Source organism: Lutjanus erythropterus, chromosome 19, assembly GCF_056507025.1.
Source record: "Lutjanus erythropterus isolate fLutEry1 chromosome 19, fLutEry1.hap2, whole genome shotgun sequence".
Taxonomy (NCBI): domain Eukaryota; kingdom Metazoa; phylum Chordata; class Actinopteri; order Lutjaniformes; family Lutjanidae; genus Lutjanus; species Lutjanus erythropterus.
In genome coordinates, this window is record NC_139335.1 from 3,099,526 (window position 1) to 3,119,485 (window position 19,960).

Sequence of the window (19,960 nt, forward strand, 5' to 3'; positions counted from 1 at the left end):
GACTGCTGGCCCTATTGATGATCAATGCCACAGTGGAATGGAAGTGGATCTGTGCCCAAACACCTCTGGCAACACAACACACAGAGAAGTGTGTGTGTGTGTTGTGTGGCGTAAAGGGCGGTTTGAGCTGCGGCCGTGGTTTTGTGGGAAAGAGACGAGAAGGTGGAAGAATAAACAAATGACAAAAAAGTGACAAAAGAAAAAAATTGTATTAATTTAAAGCTGCTACAGGGAACTTTCATAATTTGTTGATATTGGAGGACAAAAGTGGTTTCCACCATAATAATCATAAAATATAGCAGCAAAAATAAAATTATCTTAAGAAAAATTTCCTCCTGCTTCTTTTTAGCTGGTTAACATGCTGCTCGCTGTAACTTTCCCTGTGAAAATGCAAACAGAGGCTTGTTTCATCTGATTTCAAGGAGAATCTGACCCAGTGAAAGGCATTAAGAATACCTACACCAAACTAGCTAATCTTCTCACTGATGTTCTTGTTAACTTACTTAGGCCGTATTGGGGCATCAGTAAACTGAGACAATTTCATATCTAGTTCAAAACTCCTTGTAGGAGCTTTAACAAAAAAAAATGCAATATGTTGTGGCTACAGGTTCAAAAATGCAATGCACTTTTCTGTAGTGTAAAATAAAATTTTTGCAATTGCAAGATTTTATCCAAGAGTTTGTTTATTGGTAATGGGTACTGGTTGTTATTATTGACATTTTATGAGTGCAGTGATTTGATGATTATTTAAATGAGTGACTGATAATAGAAAAAAGGTCAAAGTGTGCAGAACTCCCACTGTGGCTTGCAGCTCACCTAGTATGGCCACCACCACATCGTCCCTGAGGATCTCTATAGAGCCTCTGGAAATGAAGTAGAGGGCGGTGAGAATGTCCCCGTTGTGGACCAGAGTGTCACCTGGCGGAGCGTGGGTGGTCTTGAACCGCATGGCCAGAGCCCGCAGGCAGCCTTTGTTGGCGCCTCGGAAAGCTTTACAGTTCTGCAGCAAGCTGCGGTTCAGATGGAGGCAGATGTCTGCCTGCAGACACTCAGGGAAACCCTTTAAAACCTGCAAGGCAACAGAGGACATTGGGTGAGTCATTGTTCCTGCACGTGTTTGTCTCGTATATTTAAAACCTTGTAATCTAAAAATGGAAAATGCTCAGTTAATCTGAAAGGTACATAGAGAAGAAACTGATTGGTGAAAGAAGGAGAGCGATGCGTCGGATTGATTCAGGCGGGGCAGAAAGGACAGTAGCTCCAAGTGATTATCTACTCTCACATTGAATTGGCAGGCGCTAATGCTGCTGTCTGGCTGCATCATGCTCTGGTGCCGTTGGCAGCCCAAGCTCAAGCAGCGATATGACGCACGTAATTGCTAAAAAAGTAGTCTCCCAGTGCAGCAGCTCAGTGGAAGCGCTCGTGTTTGTTTAAATGAAAAGGGGGCACCAAGAATTGATCAGGGGACCTCTTGATCTGCAGTCAAATGCTCTGCCACGGAGCTATACCCCCCACTATCAGACCATTCAGTGATGATTATTTCTACAAATAGCAGCATGTAACCATGTGTCTACACAGTGGTGTGCATGAATCCCAAAACCAGGCTCAAGGAAAACAAAAAAGCAGACTGTCATAAGGACTTTGGTGAAAGAAAAAGATAAAAAATGTTTCTCATTCTGACAACAAATCCATGTGCAATGCAACACAGAAAACCTGGAATGTGATTTTATTTGAGTCTACGGTTACATGAAAATTCAATGTGGGAAAACTGGGTCATTGCTTGAGAAAAGAACAAGACAAACAACCCATGAGGTCAAACAGAACATCTAAGGTGCTGTAATGCTGCAAATGATGCCAACATTGGGACATATAAAAAGAAAACCTGCGTGCAAAGACATGCTGACATATTAGTTTTATAAGGATGTTTATTTTTCACATCCACAGTCGGCCTGTCATTACTTGTGCATGTTCTTTCAATGAGATATTACATATATAGAGGTTTGATTTAGGTATAAATTTCTTGATATTGGTTCTATGAAGGTGCAAAAGCATGCTCTGCACCCTCAGTTTAATATTTTGCACCCTCAGTTGAAATGAGTTTGATTTCCCATCAGCTAATGATTACAATAATGATAGAAATAAAAAAAAAATAGATTTGGTGATGATTACATCAGCGTGACACCATTTCAGCAATTAATGTTACACAAAAGCATTGGCACTGCAGCAAGTTTGAAGGACAAAACATGAGCTGGTAATCAGATGTCTCCTTCATAACAAAGCAGAATATGGAGTTATAACTGATCAGGTCTGTATTGTTAGCAGGCGGCTGCTGTTTTCAGGTGATGTGAGCGAGGTAAACACAGTGAGCGGCTGTGAATAACAGCACTGCGCTCTGGCACTGCACTACTCACAGGCTGCACATTTATCAACATATCATTGTTGCCATTCTGACTCATAAAGCAAACTGTTGCTAAAGAGGAATGACATGCTTAAGACTGTTTACAACAACTCCAGTTGTCTTCAATATAATAATCTGGTTGTCAGGGACCACACTCAGAGGCATGACACCTACTATATTTCATTGTCTGCTCTGTAGCAAGTAGTGCACCCTGACCGTGCAACCCCAGTCATTTAACCTGGGACTGGTTCCAGCTGAGTGGCCAGTACAGCAGGTTTGGGTGGTGAAAACATGCACAGCTGTTATTTAGAGGAAGAGGGGGGCACCCAGAGTCTGCAGTCAAATGCTCTGCCACTGAGCTGTACCCCCACACTCTAAAAACCTTTGAGAACCCAAAGATAAATCTGCAATTAAAAGTATACAGCGACAACTCCATCTTTTTAAACTGTCTAAACATCCACGTTCCAACAACAAGCGCTCGATCGTGTGTGTGCGTGACTTACAGCGTTCATGTCGATGCCGTTGGTGTAGGACCAGGCATGCTGGAAGTATTCCTCCAGCCTCTGTCGCAGGCCTCCTGGGATCTGGTGGAAACGGATGAACTCTTTCACTCGTAGCATCTGGGTGTGGTAACGGGCCGTGCCCGAGTACAGTCTCTGAATGATGGCTGACACGTTACCAAAGATGCTGGCGTACATCAGAGCTGAACAGGACAGACAACAGAAACACTGAATGTTGGAGGAACTGAACGGTGAACAGCATGCAATTAAAGCAAACTGTGATAATTAAAATATATCTCTGTAACTTCAGTCAAAGCCCTTTGGCAAATGCTGATATTAGTTTTGTAAAATTGATTAATTTGACAAAATCTATCATTTAAATACAACACTGAAGGTTGACATTCAGGTAGGTTCTTTAGTTACTAGAAGTACCAAGATTATCTTTCAGGACAGTCTCTCCAGGATTTTGTGGGGGAATGTTGCGGCCTAAAATGCCTGATTTCACTGCAGCGTTTCTAAAAAACCGTGATGCATGTTGCAGTGTTTTCAGGCGTAGGTCCCCCCCAAAAAAACCCTGACCCTAACCCTAACCCACTGCCCATGATGAAAATATTAAAAATATGATGACTGAAACTTCAAATATTATCAAAATTCTGGTCCAGTCAGGTCATAAAAACATTGCAATATGGATAAAAGACCTTGAGGTTTTCACACTGATTCTATCTCTGTCTTGCATATGCAGCCACACATTCACATTAAACTACAGCTGCTTTAAAACTTGACGTGTTTTATTTGTTCTAAAGAGTTCTTCCCTAAAAGGGTTCTGATTCTGGACTCGCTCCCACTCTACTCACAGCCAATGAGCATTACACAGATGGAGAAGATCTTCTCTGGGTTGGTGTTAGGTGAGACGTTCCCAAAGCCCACACTGGTCAGGCTGCTGAAGGTGAAGTACAGGGCTGTAACGTACTTGTCCTTGATGGAGGGGCCGGAGGCTGCGTCACTGTCATTGTACTGTTTACCAATCTGGTCAGCCAGGTTGTCCAGCCAACCGATCTTCATGACTCCGAAGCGTGCGGAGCTCGTGCGCTCCATGTTGCCAATGGCGTACCAGATACAGGCCAGCCAGTGGGCGATGAGGGCAAAGGTGCACATGAGGAGGAAAAGGACGGCAGCTCCATACTCTGAGTAACGGTCCAACTTCCTGGCCACTCGTACCAACCTCAGCAGTCTGGCTGTTTTTAGTAATCCAATCAGAGTGGTTGTCTGAGGCTGGTGGAGAGAGACAAGACTTCATGTTAGTGATATGAGCAAGCTTTGGTGGCTGCATTGAAGTTTAAACTAACTTTTTGCTGCAGATATTAAGTCAGTTACTGGTCAAAATAAAGCAAAAATTATTACACCTCACTCCTAACATCTTACATTTTTGCCTTGGAATTGCAAAGATTAATTTTTAAACCTGATCAAATCATTGTTTAACTTTACCTTTTGTTGCACAAAACCATTTCTAATAATTTATGAAGATTAAATTTAAACCTACCTTTATACTACGGATTAATTTTACTATAAACATTGATTCAAATGAATTCTGGTGCACCAAAACTTCAAATTAAAATGTGATCTGGTATTAACTTTAAAGTTACATTTTAGGAGGTTTACGTTTTAAATTGCTGCATTTTTTGACCGAGACTGTGCAAACTAAGTTCCTGAAAGAAAGTTAGAATTATTGATTTTTATGTTGCATCATTGTGCACCACCTTCCCAACATCAAAAATGATGCAAAAGACGTAACAAGACGAAAACAATGTCAAATAAGAAAACAAATACGGTGAAAACAACAAACGATGAAATCCACTGCCTCCCCTTCATTCTCACCTCCTCAGACCCAGAGCGGAATATGAGCAGATCGAAGGGGATGGCAGCCACGATGTCGATGAGGAACCAGCCCTTGAAGTAGTGCTGTGCAATGCGTCCCGGGTGGCTGACCACCTCGTCGTTGTGGTTGACGTAGGTGGTCCTAAAGTTGATGAGGATGTCCACGATGAACATGACGTCCACCACCAGGTCCACCACGTTGAGTGGGTTGCAGGTGTAGCCGCAGCTCCTCCTCCGCTCCTCCTCCAAATCGTTGAGAAGGAAGGCAGCTGAGTACGGCGTGAAGATGGCGGTGTAGATGACCAGCAGCAGGATGACCCAGTCCCATACCGCTTTGAAGGGGCTGTAGTGAAGGATGGTCCACTTGTGGATGCGTGGGGCCTGGAGCTTGTACTCTGGCAGCACATCAGCACCAAGGGACAACACCTGAGGAGAGCGGGGCAGAATGGTGAGGGTGTTATCAAAATGCTATTTTCTCAAGCCCAAGCACTTTTATTTTGATGAGCCTGAGACCTTTACTGCATTACATTCCATTATACTATGAATATATTCACCTTGCACCAAAATATTGTATTTTCTGTTACATGAATAAAGATATTCCCACTCAATATTGACACAGAAAAGGCAGAAATTGGTGTATAATCATCACCAGAATGACAGAACAGACTTTTCCTGAGAGATGAAACCAACACATCCTTCTAATTTCCTCTGAAATAATGGTGTTTGCTGACTTTCACTTCATGTTCACAGATCTGTATGTCAAAACATAGATTTTTTTTTATTGATTATTTATTAAAATCCCAATCAACAATTTGTAATGTTCATAATTTGTTAATGCAAACTCCCTTGTTGCAGCTGCTTCTTAATAAAAGCCTTGCAGCAAAATAATCTTGTGCTGTAAAAAGTAGGGAGCATTGATTTGTTGTCAATAGCAGGAACTTGACTTAAATTAGATTAGAAATTGCTCTAGATCAATACAGATAACATATGTGAGACAGTGAGACACAGCCCTCTCTTCTCATGTAAAGATCTAAAAAAATTCAAAAGACGTGCAAAGTGAAATCAAGCACGAAGTAAAGTGTTGCTCTCAACCAAACAAAATAACACGTCTGTCACTTCGCTTCAAGTGAGGCAACAAAAATATCCTGATGTTTATGCATAAATTAGTGGCTGCTGCACACACTATACTGACGCCTGTTTGCAGACACTTTGACAGACACGTCAAACCCAATCAGGCTTCATTGTATAATATTCTCCGCCTGAAGGAAAGTAACAACTTCTTCGAAAAGATTCTCACCAACTTGGCAGGAGAGAAATGTCACAGCCCTTTAAGAGCAACATATCCACAGTCAGACAGCTTCTCAAGAGGCGACTTTATTATTATTATTATTATTTTAAAGGAGCAATTGTGCATCTAAAAATGAGTACTGCAGTCAAACTAAAACAGTTATTCTAGCCAACTGTAATATTGGTCATTTTATGACAAACTAACAGAACAGTTTCCCACTATTTTTGTAATTCAGGGCAGGACGAAAGACAATGTGTAAGTATATATTTATTTATTTTATCCTGCACTTAAATTTAGTGGGGTATTCGGACGATGCTCTCTGTGTAAGTTGTAATGTTCTGATTTGGTTACAGATTGTTATTCTTTTTGTATTATTCCAGATATCCTCCCACATATCCTCTGTAATCTCTAAGACGCTAAATTCTTAATGCAGAAAAAAGAAGTCAGATCCAGCCTTTAGTGAGGCAAGAAGACCAAAATATAAATCCCCATCCAAAGAAAGAGACAAGATGTGTGAGGACTTCATGTGGAGGACACTGATCAAAAAAATGATCAATAGACTGAGTGAAAAAGACTCTTAGTTGAAGCCACAATGCAATTGAACAGTACACAAAAAATGTTTAAAAACATATGTTCAGTCATAAACATAGGTTCTAAAGCTTAGCGTTGGAAAAAGGAGGATCTCTAATAAAAAGGAAAAATATTAAAATAAAAAACAAAACAAGATCACCGTCCAGTGTTTTGTCTATTTGTATTAACAGACAGACCAACACATAACAGCAGTGAACGAGTCAGTAAATGATGAGTATGAAGATCCCACTGACCGGTACAACAATCAGAGCCTCTGTGTCGAGGTTCTCCTCCTGGTCGTGACCGCAGCAGAGGAGGAGGCTCCTCCAGACCCTCTGCAGCCCTACCTGCCTGCTGTGCAGTGTCCAGCTCCTCTCCTGCATCACTCTTGCAGAAAAAACCCAAAGACTTGCAAAACAAAAACCACAAACTCAGCTCCCCCGAACAGAGTCCCTGTCCTCCCTCCACTAAATCAGATCACTAACTGCTGTTTTTAAAGAGCCCACTGCCGCCTCACCTGCCCCTGCTGCACCCTGTGATCCCCACTTTATCCAGACCACGTGACCCCTCCTAGCAGTGTTCTGCTCAATTGTGGACCAGAATAAAGTGCCGGCATTGATCGGGCGCCACGTAGAGGAGTGATTTTACTTAACTCTTGTTGACTAACTGACTTTATCTGGCCGATTTATGTAACGGTCATTACTGGTGTGAGAATGTTCTCCCCTCTAACAAACTGAGTATTTTTTATTCTACTACTATCCAAGTGTTGTTTGAAACCTTTATTGATTTTGCAGATTCAACTTGATACAAAATATTATCAACAAATTAATTGTGATGTATTATCATGGATAAATATAAGACTTTACTGATCATTTGATTCACAAGCTACCCAGCAGTATATATAGTAAAAAATAATCCTCACTTTACAGCTGCAACTTTAAAATAATGTAGATATTAAAGGGATAGTTCACCCAAAAATGAAAATCCAGCCATTATCTACTCACTAAAGTCCCTACGTGCATTTGCACACCATCACACCACACACACAGTTCAGACAGTGTGTATGTGAACGTTGCTCCAAGCTTAAGATCTTCAGTGAAGATTCAGGCTAAAAACATGGTGTAAATAACATTTTTTTAAAAAAATAATTTTGGCATTTCAAGGCTTTTGGAGACTTGGATTACACCAGACAAGCAGTATGGAGGCATTTTATTTAGTTTTTATTCTGCTTTTTTTTTACATTCAAAAACTGGTCACCATTCACTTCCATTGTTTAAGAGATTCTGCAACTCTGTTTTCCTAAAAAAAAAAAAACTAAACCCGACCTTCAATCAGCATGAGGGTGAGGAGATAATGACTGAATTTTCATTTTTCTGTGAACTATCCCTTAGAAGCTACTGCAAAGATATTTTAACTGGTTATGAAACTGTCTCAATTTATTACTGATGCTTCTATATGACATACATGAGTTAACATGACCATCCACAAGAAGATCAGCTATTTCTGTGGGCTACAGTTACTCTTAACGCCTGACACCAAGTCGAATTCTCCTTAAAATCAGCTGAAACGAGCCTGTATTCACATTTTCTCAGCCAAAGTTACAATGAGTAGTATGATAGTCTGTTTAAAATAAACAGGAAGAGATTCTGATTTTGCTAACTTTATATTTGACATTATATTTTATGGTTTTTACAGCAGAAATGCATAAATCAGATGTTTTACTGCATTTATAACTTAAGTAAGTGTATTTTAATTGTATTTTAGTTGTGAATGCTTCGGTAACATTTGAAAGAGTTTGTACAGCATTAAAAAGCTGGAACCCCAGTGTGCAAACATAGACTGCTCCTGTCAGGGATAAGATAAATATTATATTTAAGATTTTTGAGTGTTGACATACACATACAGGATCAGAATTATTTCTGCATAACTTTTGCTCCTCTTCAGCTAACAGTTGTCCTCCCCTACTAGACTTTTCCATCACACCATGATCAGCCTTCTCACTAACAGACTCATTTATTTAATCTCACAGATCTGCCATTTATGTGCCTCCATCCTGGGAAACACAGTGTGATTCAGTTTATTTTCTCTGTGAATTAGAAAATCCCTCTTGGAGGCCAGATTTGGCCCCAGGACTGCAGGTTGAGCATCACTGCTCTGGTGCATTGTTATCCTTCTATCTCCTCGGAAACCCTCCGGTGGTTAGACCCTCATTTGCACTTTAGTTTGCATAATGATGGTCAGAGTCACAACCACTAAAGAAGCTGGACTTGTCTGACGAGTGGCTGCTGTGCCTCTACAACCGAACACTCGCACAGGAACCACAAGCTGTTCGAAGGAAACTCCCGCCCCCCAAAATGCTGCTCCTTTCCACTTTCCCAGCCTGGATGGAAAGAGAAGCCAGAAATAGTCAAATTAGACTGCTTCTCAAGGACAAAGTACTACATCAAAAAGTTACTGAGTGTGTACTTGGCCATATTTGGTATACACAAAAAAGCAGTGGGGAAAATGAAGTTAGATTGTCACAAGGAATAACCAAGGCTTTTATAGTTGTCCATTAAGGCATGCAATTGCCATAATGCCAGCGGGATGTTGATTTCTGCTCCTGCTCCATAAATCTGTTTTTTAATGACCCAGAGAATAAACAACAGTATTTGGAAAAGGTTAAGCCACGCTGCGTTCACTGAACTGCTCCACCAAAGCAACTTGAGGCACTCCTTTGTGTGTCAGCAACTGACCACAGTGGCTGAACAGATGTGAAAAGACAACACACTAATGAGAATGTAAACACACGAGCAAAAGTTCACTCATCCAAGAAATGTTGAGTTATTGATGTTGCCCGCTGTGTTTCATAATGACGAGCAGGAAACAACTGGCAGCAGCAGTTTGCACGCAACATCCCTCTGTTGCTTCTCTGGCTGTGTGATTAGCACAGCAACAGTTCACTGTTCATAAATTCTCATATATATTAAACTAAAATGACAAGTACGTGAAGTACAAGAGAAGATTAAGACTGAATTACTATGAGTTACTCAACGGAATCAGATATCAAAAAGAGACAGCTAAATGTGTTCTGCTTTTTGAGTTAAACATCTATTTTTATGATGTTGTAGTACTGTGATGACATATAAGTGCCATTGAAGCTTAAAAAAAAAACGTAAAGCTTGAGGAGGGGGTTGTAAATTTACAGCTGCAATCTTGGAAATATAATCAGTCAATAATTAGCCATGGAACTTAACAAAAATGTTTAAAAGAATATTCAATAATTTAGGAACAGGATATAAAACATGCAAGACAATGTGAAATATATAAAATGGCTGCATCTGGAGCATTACAAGTAGAAAGTACAGCTTGAATTGCACCACAATATTATCTACAACCTTACATTTGAATAAAATCACAAAGCAAAGAGCAAAATCTTTCACATGAAATTCAATTCAGTTCATTTCTTCCATCCAGAAATAACTTCAGTAAAAATAAAATACTGCACTCTTCAGTGAACCTACGACAGGAGCAACCCAAATGCAACATTTCATAAAATGAAAATAAGCTGCAGATTCTTTGCACCCTCTGACTGACGGGACCTCGTCACACAAAGGTGACTGGCGTCGGCTTCACCTGCATGTGACAGCTGATGTTGCTCACCTGTGGAGCTACAGCAGGTAAGCAGGAAGGGTGGGGTGCAGGGAGGAAGAGGAGGAAAAGGGTACAACAACACCAAACAATCAAGGAAGTGGAGCTGAAAGAAGGTAGGAAGAGGAAAGTTTGAGGGAGATTGAGAGACCCACTAAGGCCGAGGTACTTACAGGCTGCAGTTTATGCTTGAAGCTCATGCTGAAGCGCCACACGAGCGGGAGAAGACTAAGAGACAACGAAAGAGAGAAGGGGAGAAGGCAACCTCTGTCCATCAGACTGTATATCCCTCCCTCCTGCTCCCTCGCACATCCTCCCTGCCTGTAGCCCAGCCCTCACAGCGGGATCCTCTTTCAAACATAAAAAAAATGATCCTGCAGCTCAATGAATGACGGCACCCAAAGTCAAAGTATAGGTCCTGTTCAATGTGACAAAAGTAGGTTTGACTGCTAACAGGAAGAAACAGGTTTTAACTGAACACAATGTCAGAGCTTTCCTGTGTTTTATTATTTTCTTAATATTGACATTGTTTATTAAATTCATGTTGTGCTGTTGTGCATGTGCTGTTACTTTTAAACAGTTTTAATTCTCATGTCTTATTATTTTATTCATCAGTTGCTGGTCTTAATTCTTTATTTTTTTTATTTATTTTTTTTTTTTATCCCAGTTGGTTAACGCCTGTATTTTTCCATGCATTTGATTTAATTTTACACTGTCCACATAGTTCTTGTGGATGCAACCTCCGTGGCTCACCCTCTATGCAGAAAATTGTGTATCCACCTAGTTGAAATGTGCTATAAATTAAGCTTTGGCTTTGAGCTTTCAAAAAAAATGCATGAAAGTGCTATACGTATGACGTACAAAGGCCATCATAGGTTTAAAAAGAAATGATGGTGTTGTGAATAATATTCTGATGAGAACTTAGATTTTCCAATATTAAAGATGTAAAAAAAAAATATAACAGCTCATAAAAATAATTGATCCAGTCTTGCAAAGTGAAATTTCTTTCTTTTCTTTTTAATTTTTTCTTTTTGGTTGCAAATTTGTGATTTTAATCTGGTCTTTTTTCAGAGTGTCACCCCTCTCCCTGTTTCTGTAATTCTATTTGGCATGTTTTTGCTATTCTCAAAATTATGGGATGTTTTTTTTTTTTTCATTTTTGTGAAGTCCCAATTGCTAATTAATTGACTGATTATAAATAAATAAACCAGAAACACCCTCATATTCCGCTCTGACAAAGGCAATGTAGCCAAAGATATTTGGCGTCACACAACCCCCTCAGTTTCTTTGGTGAACTTGTAATATCTGCAGTGTGGTGATGGCTGCTCATGAATAATGACTTTATTAGATTAATGGGAAGATGCATGTGTAGATCAGAATACTTTATACAAAACAGTCTAACCGATATACTTCAACTGTGCACACACACTCACGCCCACAAATTCAGAAAAAATCAAGGCGCAACCTTTCAAAAACTACTGCAGTCAGATTCCTCTACAGTCTCCTGCTGTAATCTGATTCAAAGCCAGGGGGCGCCACATAAACACACTTCAGCCTTCCCAAAACACACACACACACACACACACACACACACACACACACACACACACACACACACACACACACACGCCTGTGATAGTGTGCAGGGGCTTTTCTACAGTTACCAGTCTTTTACAAGCTACAGTCCAATCAATCACACTGTGTGCTTCATGTGACGCAGACAAATCAATACGAACAAAGATCAATGACAACCTTCATTTCCCTTTCTGTAAGGTGCCAATCGAAATCCAATTATAAAGGCAGGAAAACAAAAAGTTTTATTGTATAACAGAAAAAAAGTAAAAGCAACATGCTATTATGGATTTAGATACAAGAAAACCGCACAATAATTCTTTTTAAACTTGCATTTGTATTTTTAATTGACCACCGCTACAGTTTGTCCCCACGTGGCAGCAGCAGCAACGATTGCTGCGACACCTGACCTGCAGGGTTTGGCAGCTAGTCTGTGACCCCCACGACTGTGAGCCAATTCCAGCTGCTTCAGCAGGACAAAACTCCAACTGGACCCAGCGTGAAGACGGTTATTGGGGACTGTGATTTCGAGGGCAGCTGGAGGTTTGGCAGAGAGCACAGAGAGCATGCCCTCCACTTCCATTAGCTTCAGAGGCCAAGGTCACTGACAGCATCAAGCCACTGAATGCCGCTCAATAGCTTCGCAGCCGACGCCCTTTTTACTCGCTTTCATAACTACATCTCGCCAGAACCCGTCTCCGCTCTCAGACACTCTGTGATGCCCACACAATCTCCATATACATCCTCACACACTCTACAGTGAGCCCCCCCCACTTTTCCATACTTTTCCATACTGCCTACATAAAGACTACTGCCATTACATACATCAGATACAACAATACACCAGGCTGTGACTAAAACACTCCCATAACTAACACAGTAATCAACAATGAAATATGACACACACGTCCGGGGGTCAGCAACCTGTGACTCCAGAACCGCATTTGGCTCTTTTGCACTTTTGCATCTTTCGCATTTGGCTCCTGGTGGCTTTGACATTTGTTTTACATACTTAACATACTAGTTTTAGATGCTTTATTTACTACCAAAGTAGGCCACATTTTATTCTTTTTCTCCACAAAAGTTCAGTTTTGTGTTTCGCTGGTAAAAGCATTCCACAATAAAAACAACAAAAAATGTAAACAGGTTTCGTTATTGTAGTTCTACGTAACTATAATTTCAAGAAATTATACAAAACCAGGTGTTATTTTAAAGTTTAAGTACAAATAATCACAAATAGCCCACAGCAGAGTAGCCACATGTGGAAAAATATCTTAATGAACGTACAAGTAATGTTAATAGGCTGATTTACATTTAATAGGCTGTGTGTTATTATAAAGCTAAAGAAGAGGGAGAAGGACCAGATGCAATTTTAAGAGTTTTCACCAAGGTGATATAACTTTTTCTGCGGAAAAAGAATATTAGACACAAATTATCAGTGAGCATAATTTTTATGTCCTACAGTCATAACTTGATATTCTAAGTCCGTCCTAATAGTTATTCCTCCATCTAAGATCAAGCCTTCTTTTTACTAAAATCAGGGGTGAATCTTCAGAATCAAAATCGAGGCTGATTACCACAGATATATACAACTCAAATACATATTTTATTCAACAGAACCTATGAAAATTAAAGAAATACAGGTGTGAGGCTACGGGAAATACTGTGCAGACACAAAGAATTAAATAAGTACTGCATAACATATGCTGAATTTACAAGAAGTCCCAAATAATTAAGAATTTCTCATATACAACGTCTTAAAAAATACATCCATCCTCTCCTCACTCAAGAACTCTCAAAATTGGATGATTTTTCAAAGGAGTATGGGGATACTGTGGTACTAGATCAATGGTAAAATCAGCTAAAACAGACATCTGCCCATCTATTTTATCTGAACAACCATTTATGTCCTCTGTTATTTCTCTTCAAGTTAACTGCTTCTTATCCGTCGTTATGTTTTCTTGTGCTGGCTGTACTGATGCAGTACTTTTTTTTTTTTTTTTTAACCTCAAAGCAAAATTAAATAGTATTAGTTTTTAAGAACGATTAGTTGACTTGATCAAGAGGTTTCCACTGTACTTCAACCAAAATGAGTGAATCAATAATGAACTTATATTGCCTACTGCAGCTTTAATAAAAGTCTGGAGGATCCATCCACTAAAAATCTAAAGAAATTCAGTATATATCGCACTAATACATAGTGTTTGACAGCTAAAATACCAAAGTATAAACTAATTCAATAGGATTTCAGACAATATTTCCAACCTCATCACATTAAACACACAAAATTTTGTTTTCCACCAAGCAAGATAAAATATTCACAAAAGTAGTTTTAAAGACCCATTCACTGACATTAAGCCGTTTCTTTATCTTATAAAACAGCTGCAGAAACAAGCTGATTTGCACAAAAAACAACATATCAGTATCTCAGCCCCTTGTTTCTACAGAAAACAAGATTTAAAGACACGGTTCTGGATTAAGTTGTTGTTAAGATTTAGAGGACTGAGTACGTGTGTGGTCTGACAACAGAAGACATACCAGAGACAGATAGCTGCAATAACAGCCTTCTACCTTCCAACAGAAATATAAACCCCGCTGAGCAGCAGACAAACACTCCGCCGCCACACTAACACAGAGGAACGCTCACTTTTTATCCAAACGTGAACATGACGTCAGCAGAGTTGAGATAACAAGTTAAGCGTTCTGCCAGGCCTTCTGTTCGTCCAGTCAGTTTTTCCAGGGCCACAGAAGCCACGCTGTTTCCGGATTGTGCGCCGAGTCACAGCCGGTTGTCGGTGCCACTCTCCCTCCTGGTGTGAAGAAGTGAGATCTCACCACCACCGAAGCAGCAACATTCAATCACAGAGGAGTCACATAAGGTAATACTACTGCATGAACAGCATGCAGATTTAGGATCTATGAATAATAAATAGACGTGCTATCAGAGGCCATGCAAGGCTAATGCCTATTTTATGTGAATTCCCATCTATTCCCAGTTTATTCCCAGATCCATTTTGGAATGTTAATGAAAGTGAAAAATTATTTGTATATCCGTCTTGTGATTTAGAGCCGCTCCGAAATTCAATGTCTTCTTCCTCGACCTACGCTACGCGCTTCCACAAAGTTTCATGAAAATCGGACTGTAAAATTTTCCATAATCCTTCTGACAGACAGACAAACAAACAAACAAACGACAACAAAAGCATCACCGCTTTGGCAGAGGTAATAAATGTAATGCAGTGTGAAAAACAAACAAAAAAAGACTAATGCATATATGTAACCAGAAGACACTAGAGCTCATCCACCACAAGTCTATATGACCGTGACCTAAATAACAGAAAATGGTTCAGAATTTAATTAAAATACACATAGTGATAGTCAATCCATGTGGCCATTATTTCTGGAGAATACCTCTGGCTTAAAAGACCTTCTTACAATAAATGCCTGCAGTCAGACTCTAGTCTGTATCTTTAGGTTAAGCGCCATCAAATTTTGCAGGAATACAGGGAGCGACACGAGCAGCATTTCACCACCCTGGAATTATAAAGTTCTACCTGACATTTTTGTCAAAATTGAGTTGATGCGTTCGTTGCTGCTGAAGAAGCAGGTTTACTGACAGTCCTCCAGATTATTCAGACAACCCACTTCTTGTAAAATGCTCAAACAGCCCCATGGTGAAGCTTTTGTATCCAGATTTCCAACAAAAACCACATCACCTGGTCCTTGGTCCTCGGTCCAATTCACCACTGAAATCTGTTTGCAATTATCCTTAAATAACAAACCAACAGCCAAGCAAACAGATAAACTGGACCGTAAACACTCTCCTCTTTGGCTCAGAGTGGTTGAAAAGAGTCGACTGACCTTTTTGGAAGCCCCTCAGATAAACTGGGTTAATGTGATGCACTGAGGGAGCCCCACGGTGTTCGACCGCCGGCGCTGTCCTCCGCCAAACAGGCCACTAAGCATTTTGCTTGTGAGTACGTGCAGATGTGTCATGTAAATAAATCCATTTACTCAAGTTACTGCCAAGATAAAATATTTTGGTTAGATTTAATATTCAACTTAAGATGAGATGCTGCAAATATATTTAAAAAAATTAAAATCTCTGAAATATCATTATTATTGTTAATTAGGTACACAGATTTCTGAAGTCAGAAAAACTCAGATAAGGACCCTTCTCCACAATTAGTGGTTTGAATACTTATTTGCTTTTACCTAGGTTGAATTAAAAGCAGAAACTTTACTTGGAGTATTTTTCCATTGTTGGTAAACTGCTGTGTGTGAGGTAAGCGTGTGCCAAAATGTGCACGAAGACACCGTGGTGCGATAACAGGTGGCTGATGAGCGTGTTCTGCTGCTGGTGCCATAGATGTCACACCTCAGGTGAGATTATTCTTTCACACTTTCACCCTGCGACTGCAGATGTCTTTTTGCATCCTCTGATCCACAAGCGATAAACTTTTATCGACACATTTGTCAGAACTTTCTATGTGCGCGAACAATAATTCCTGAAGCAACCTGAACTTATCAATCAGGACGACAGTAACTTGATATATATTCTGTGAGAGATATTCACTTTCAAGAGGAACCGAAAACAGCCAACAGAGCTATTCACCATGTTCACACAGCGGCCATTTTCATTTGACGTCACGGTCAGGGTGGGAAGCTCAAATATCTCCCTGCTGTGTCTCAGGTTTGTAAGCAGTTAACGGTTGAGAATCTGACAAATCTTTATCATCTCACCACCTGCCAACTGATCAGCAACTGAGAAGACAATGGATAGTGAAAGCCCAGCGAGAACTCAGGCCATATCTGCCATATTTCATTAATCTGTCAAATAATATTGTTGACGTGTTGACCAGAACATTTCTGAAGTCAGGTGAAGAGACGGCGAGACAGTTTACATTAATGTCAGTCTACGTTAGACGCTTAATTACATCCGGTGTGTTTTACTGTACAAGATATGTGATCGCTTTTCAGAATTAATTTATGTATTTCCTATTCTGTCATGTAACACTATCAATCGGTACTGTTAGCTTTCAGTTGTTGATCAATCTGGAGTCATGTAACAATAACAATTTGTCAGATTCTCTATGCTGTAAAAAAAAAAAAAAAAAAAAGTAGTTGAGACGACAGTGGACTGCAATAGATTTTTGATTTTTGAGCCCAACTCAAACTCTTAAGTTCTGAAATAAACTTAAAAAGGTTTTGCTGACCTATAATCTTTAGTCGACATATTTAACTTTTCTTCTTCAAATAAACTTTAATCTTTTTTTTTTAACTTCTTTTTAACTTTAACTTTTTTTTTAACTTAAAGTTTAACATGTACTTTCACTTAAATGTATTTACTCAATTTTACTCAATATCAACAATATTTTGTTTCTAAAATTCAAAGTTTTGAGTTTATCTAAAGAAAAAAAGTAAATTATCTCAACAAAAGATCAGTAGTTGGTAAAACTTTTTCATAATTTAAGAGTCTGATTTACAACTTAAAAAACTATTCCAGTCCATTGCCTTGAAATTTTGAGGCTTCTCAACTTTTTCATTTTTACAGTGTACCGTTTTATATTTACAGCACAGCAGTAAGACTTTTGAGCTTTCAACCTGGAGCGTGACCTCACAGGGTGAATATGGGTAATTGTGGAACTTTTCTACCACAACCTCTACGCACGAGACTGAATTTGACTTGAGGCCAAAAATCCATTCATCCACAACAAAGTCCTTAAACTTGAGATAATTTTGCCCAATAATTTCCAAGAAAAATCACTGATACCAGAGCAGTGGTCTGCCTTATTCTGTATCATCGTGACATAGATACCTTTCTATAAACACCATAGAAAGCAGAATTATCTCCACTCACAGGCAGCACTTGTTCTTGTTTTTAAATAATTTTGAGTCCTGTTATTTTTAGTCTGGTTTGAACCGACTGTTTTTCCTGTTGTACTGCATCACTGGTGGTAGTTCTGTGGATGCAGGCACATCCATTTCCAACTTTTCATCAAGCAAAATGATCACAAGGACACCGACCTCTGATCTTTGGATCCAGTCATCCAGCTCACAGAGAAGACAAGTTATTTCAAACTCAGAAAATGAGTTTTGGAACCACAGGATGATTGACAAAGAGAGAAAGAGAGATGATCTCTCTTTTTTTTCACTAAGATGGCGAAGGACTCGTCTTACCTGCGTGACCTGAGTGACCTTCTCTGTGACATTCTGGGTTCGGTCTTTAATCTTGCTGGGCGCGATGATTTCAATCTCGGTGGGCGAAGGAGGTCTCATCCGGTCCGAGCCGAAGGTGAGAGTGACCTGAGGGATGCGGCCGATGGTCCGGTGTCTCATCAGGTCCGAGTCCGACGTGGAGTTCAGAGCACTGGGCTTCAGATCTGCAGCAGAGAGCGGAAAAATTAGGAAATCACGAAAATTATAAATGATAGTGAGATGTGAAACACAGGAACAAATATATATTTTTTTCATTTGTTTCCATTTACAAAAAAATCCTTTCTTATCTTAGGATAAGAATTTAGCTACTCCAGAACCATCCTAACTGAAGAAGTTAGGATCCTAATAAGTTAGGATGGCAGTGATGATGAAGACATGAACAGTAAAATATTATGAAAGGCTGCTCAAACTGTATAATAATCCTTTAAATATCCTGGATCATATTATCAATGGGGATATATCGAATGCCAAGACATTTAATTTTGAACTTGATCGTCATATATTCAAATCCTTATTCTGGGCTGAATGGTGTTTCATCTCCTCCACGATGCAATGAATTCTTCTGACTCATCAAAGCTAAAACTGAACGCCCTCCTCTTCTTGTCCATTCAAGTAACAAAGTGAAGAGAAACAGCTGTTGTCATGGATACAGGCAGTCTTGTGTATATTGTAAACACAGATAAAGGCATGACAGGACAAGTACCGAGTGAAGAATCAAGTTTTAAGTTCTAGTTAAGATAAGATACGAGGTCCAAGATAAGATAGGACACAGCCATGAGTTAAGGCACTGTTTCTGTAATAGGAAGATAGGATTTTTATTTGGAAACTTTGATTAAAATAGGACAAGCATGGAGGAAAATTTCCTGTAATGAGGCCCCAGGTTTTAAGATCAAATCACGATCAACTTTAAAAAACAATAAAATGTTTTCAGGAACAAAATGTTTTATTTCTTGCACTCAACAAAGTAATCAGGACAGACAGCCTCAAAGACACAGATGGAGACACCAATATGGTGAAAATGAAAGAAAATGTGACAGACAGAGTGAGAGTCTAGAGTGTGATTGGAACCTGTGTCCTGCACAAAAAATATAATTTCCTCACAAAATATTTCCCATGAGAGAAGAAGTGGACATCCTGTACGTGCTGTGATGGGCAATTTTAACACAAATGGACCACAAAGCCTCACACACACACACACACACACACACTGGCATAGGGATTGATTAGTGTGTCTCTGCTGGAACAACCTTCACGCGCTATGATCTCGCTCTCTATTTCTGTCTTTACTTGTCTGATAGAAAAGAAAAGAATCTTTCAGTGGACTGAGGAGACAAAACTGTCTGTAGTTTTTGTTGCTTGTACATCATCGTCTTCATTTTGTTTGATTTTTTATCAGTTTACAGTGTTGTTATATTAATCCTTAGCCAAACATTTCAGCCACCATCCTGTGCAAACTAGGGCTTGATGATTATTGACTTTAATAATAGTCCTAGTATTTCTATATTTTAATCAGAATTTCCCTCTGAGACGTTCAGCGTCTGGTCAGAAACTCACTGCTGTTTGCTCGGGGGTCTCCGGGTCGACTGTTCCATTCTGCCCTCATGCCATCGATATCGTCCAGCGACGAGGCGCGCCTGAGGCTGCGGACGCTGTCCCGAGAACAGCTCCGAGGTATGGTCCCCCTGGGGAAGGCGATGCCAGGGTCCAGCCGGTCTGTCAGCAGGGAGCGCTGCTTGGTGGAGGACTGGGCTGCAGGGGAGGGAGGATCCAGGTCCTGTTCTATCAGAGCCTCAGTCTCAGACTGCATGCAACTCTCTTTGGACGGGATACGAAACTCTTTCAGAGGGACTTCCTCGCTGTTTGGCTGTAAGACAGAGAGCAGAAAGCCATGTCTCAGCTGAACAAAAA

At 39.9% G+C, this 19,960-nt stretch overlaps 1 protein-coding gene across 1 annotated transcript in view; it reads right to left on the reverse strand.

The window, feature by feature from the left end:
• kcnh6a (potassium voltage-gated channel, subfamily H (eag-related), member 6a) overlaps positions 1-19,960 on the reverse strand; it is a 36,176-nt gene that overhangs the window by 7,053 nt on the left and 9,163 nt on the right. Inside the window, exons 5-10 of the mRNA XM_084743954.1 lie at positions 19,607-19,916; positions 18,014-18,216; positions 4,774-5,199; positions 3,753-4,170; positions 2,902-3,101; positions 817-1,069 (exon numbers count right to left, since the gene is read on the reverse strand). Coding sequence (XP_084600080.1) covers positions 817-1,069; positions 2,902-3,101; positions 3,753-4,170; positions 4,774-5,199; positions 18,014-18,216; positions 19,607-19,916 — 1,810 coding nt within the window. The remainder of the gene's footprint in view (positions 1-816; positions 1,070-2,901; positions 3,102-3,752; positions 4,171-4,773; positions 5,200-18,013; positions 18,217-19,606; positions 19,917-19,960) is intronic.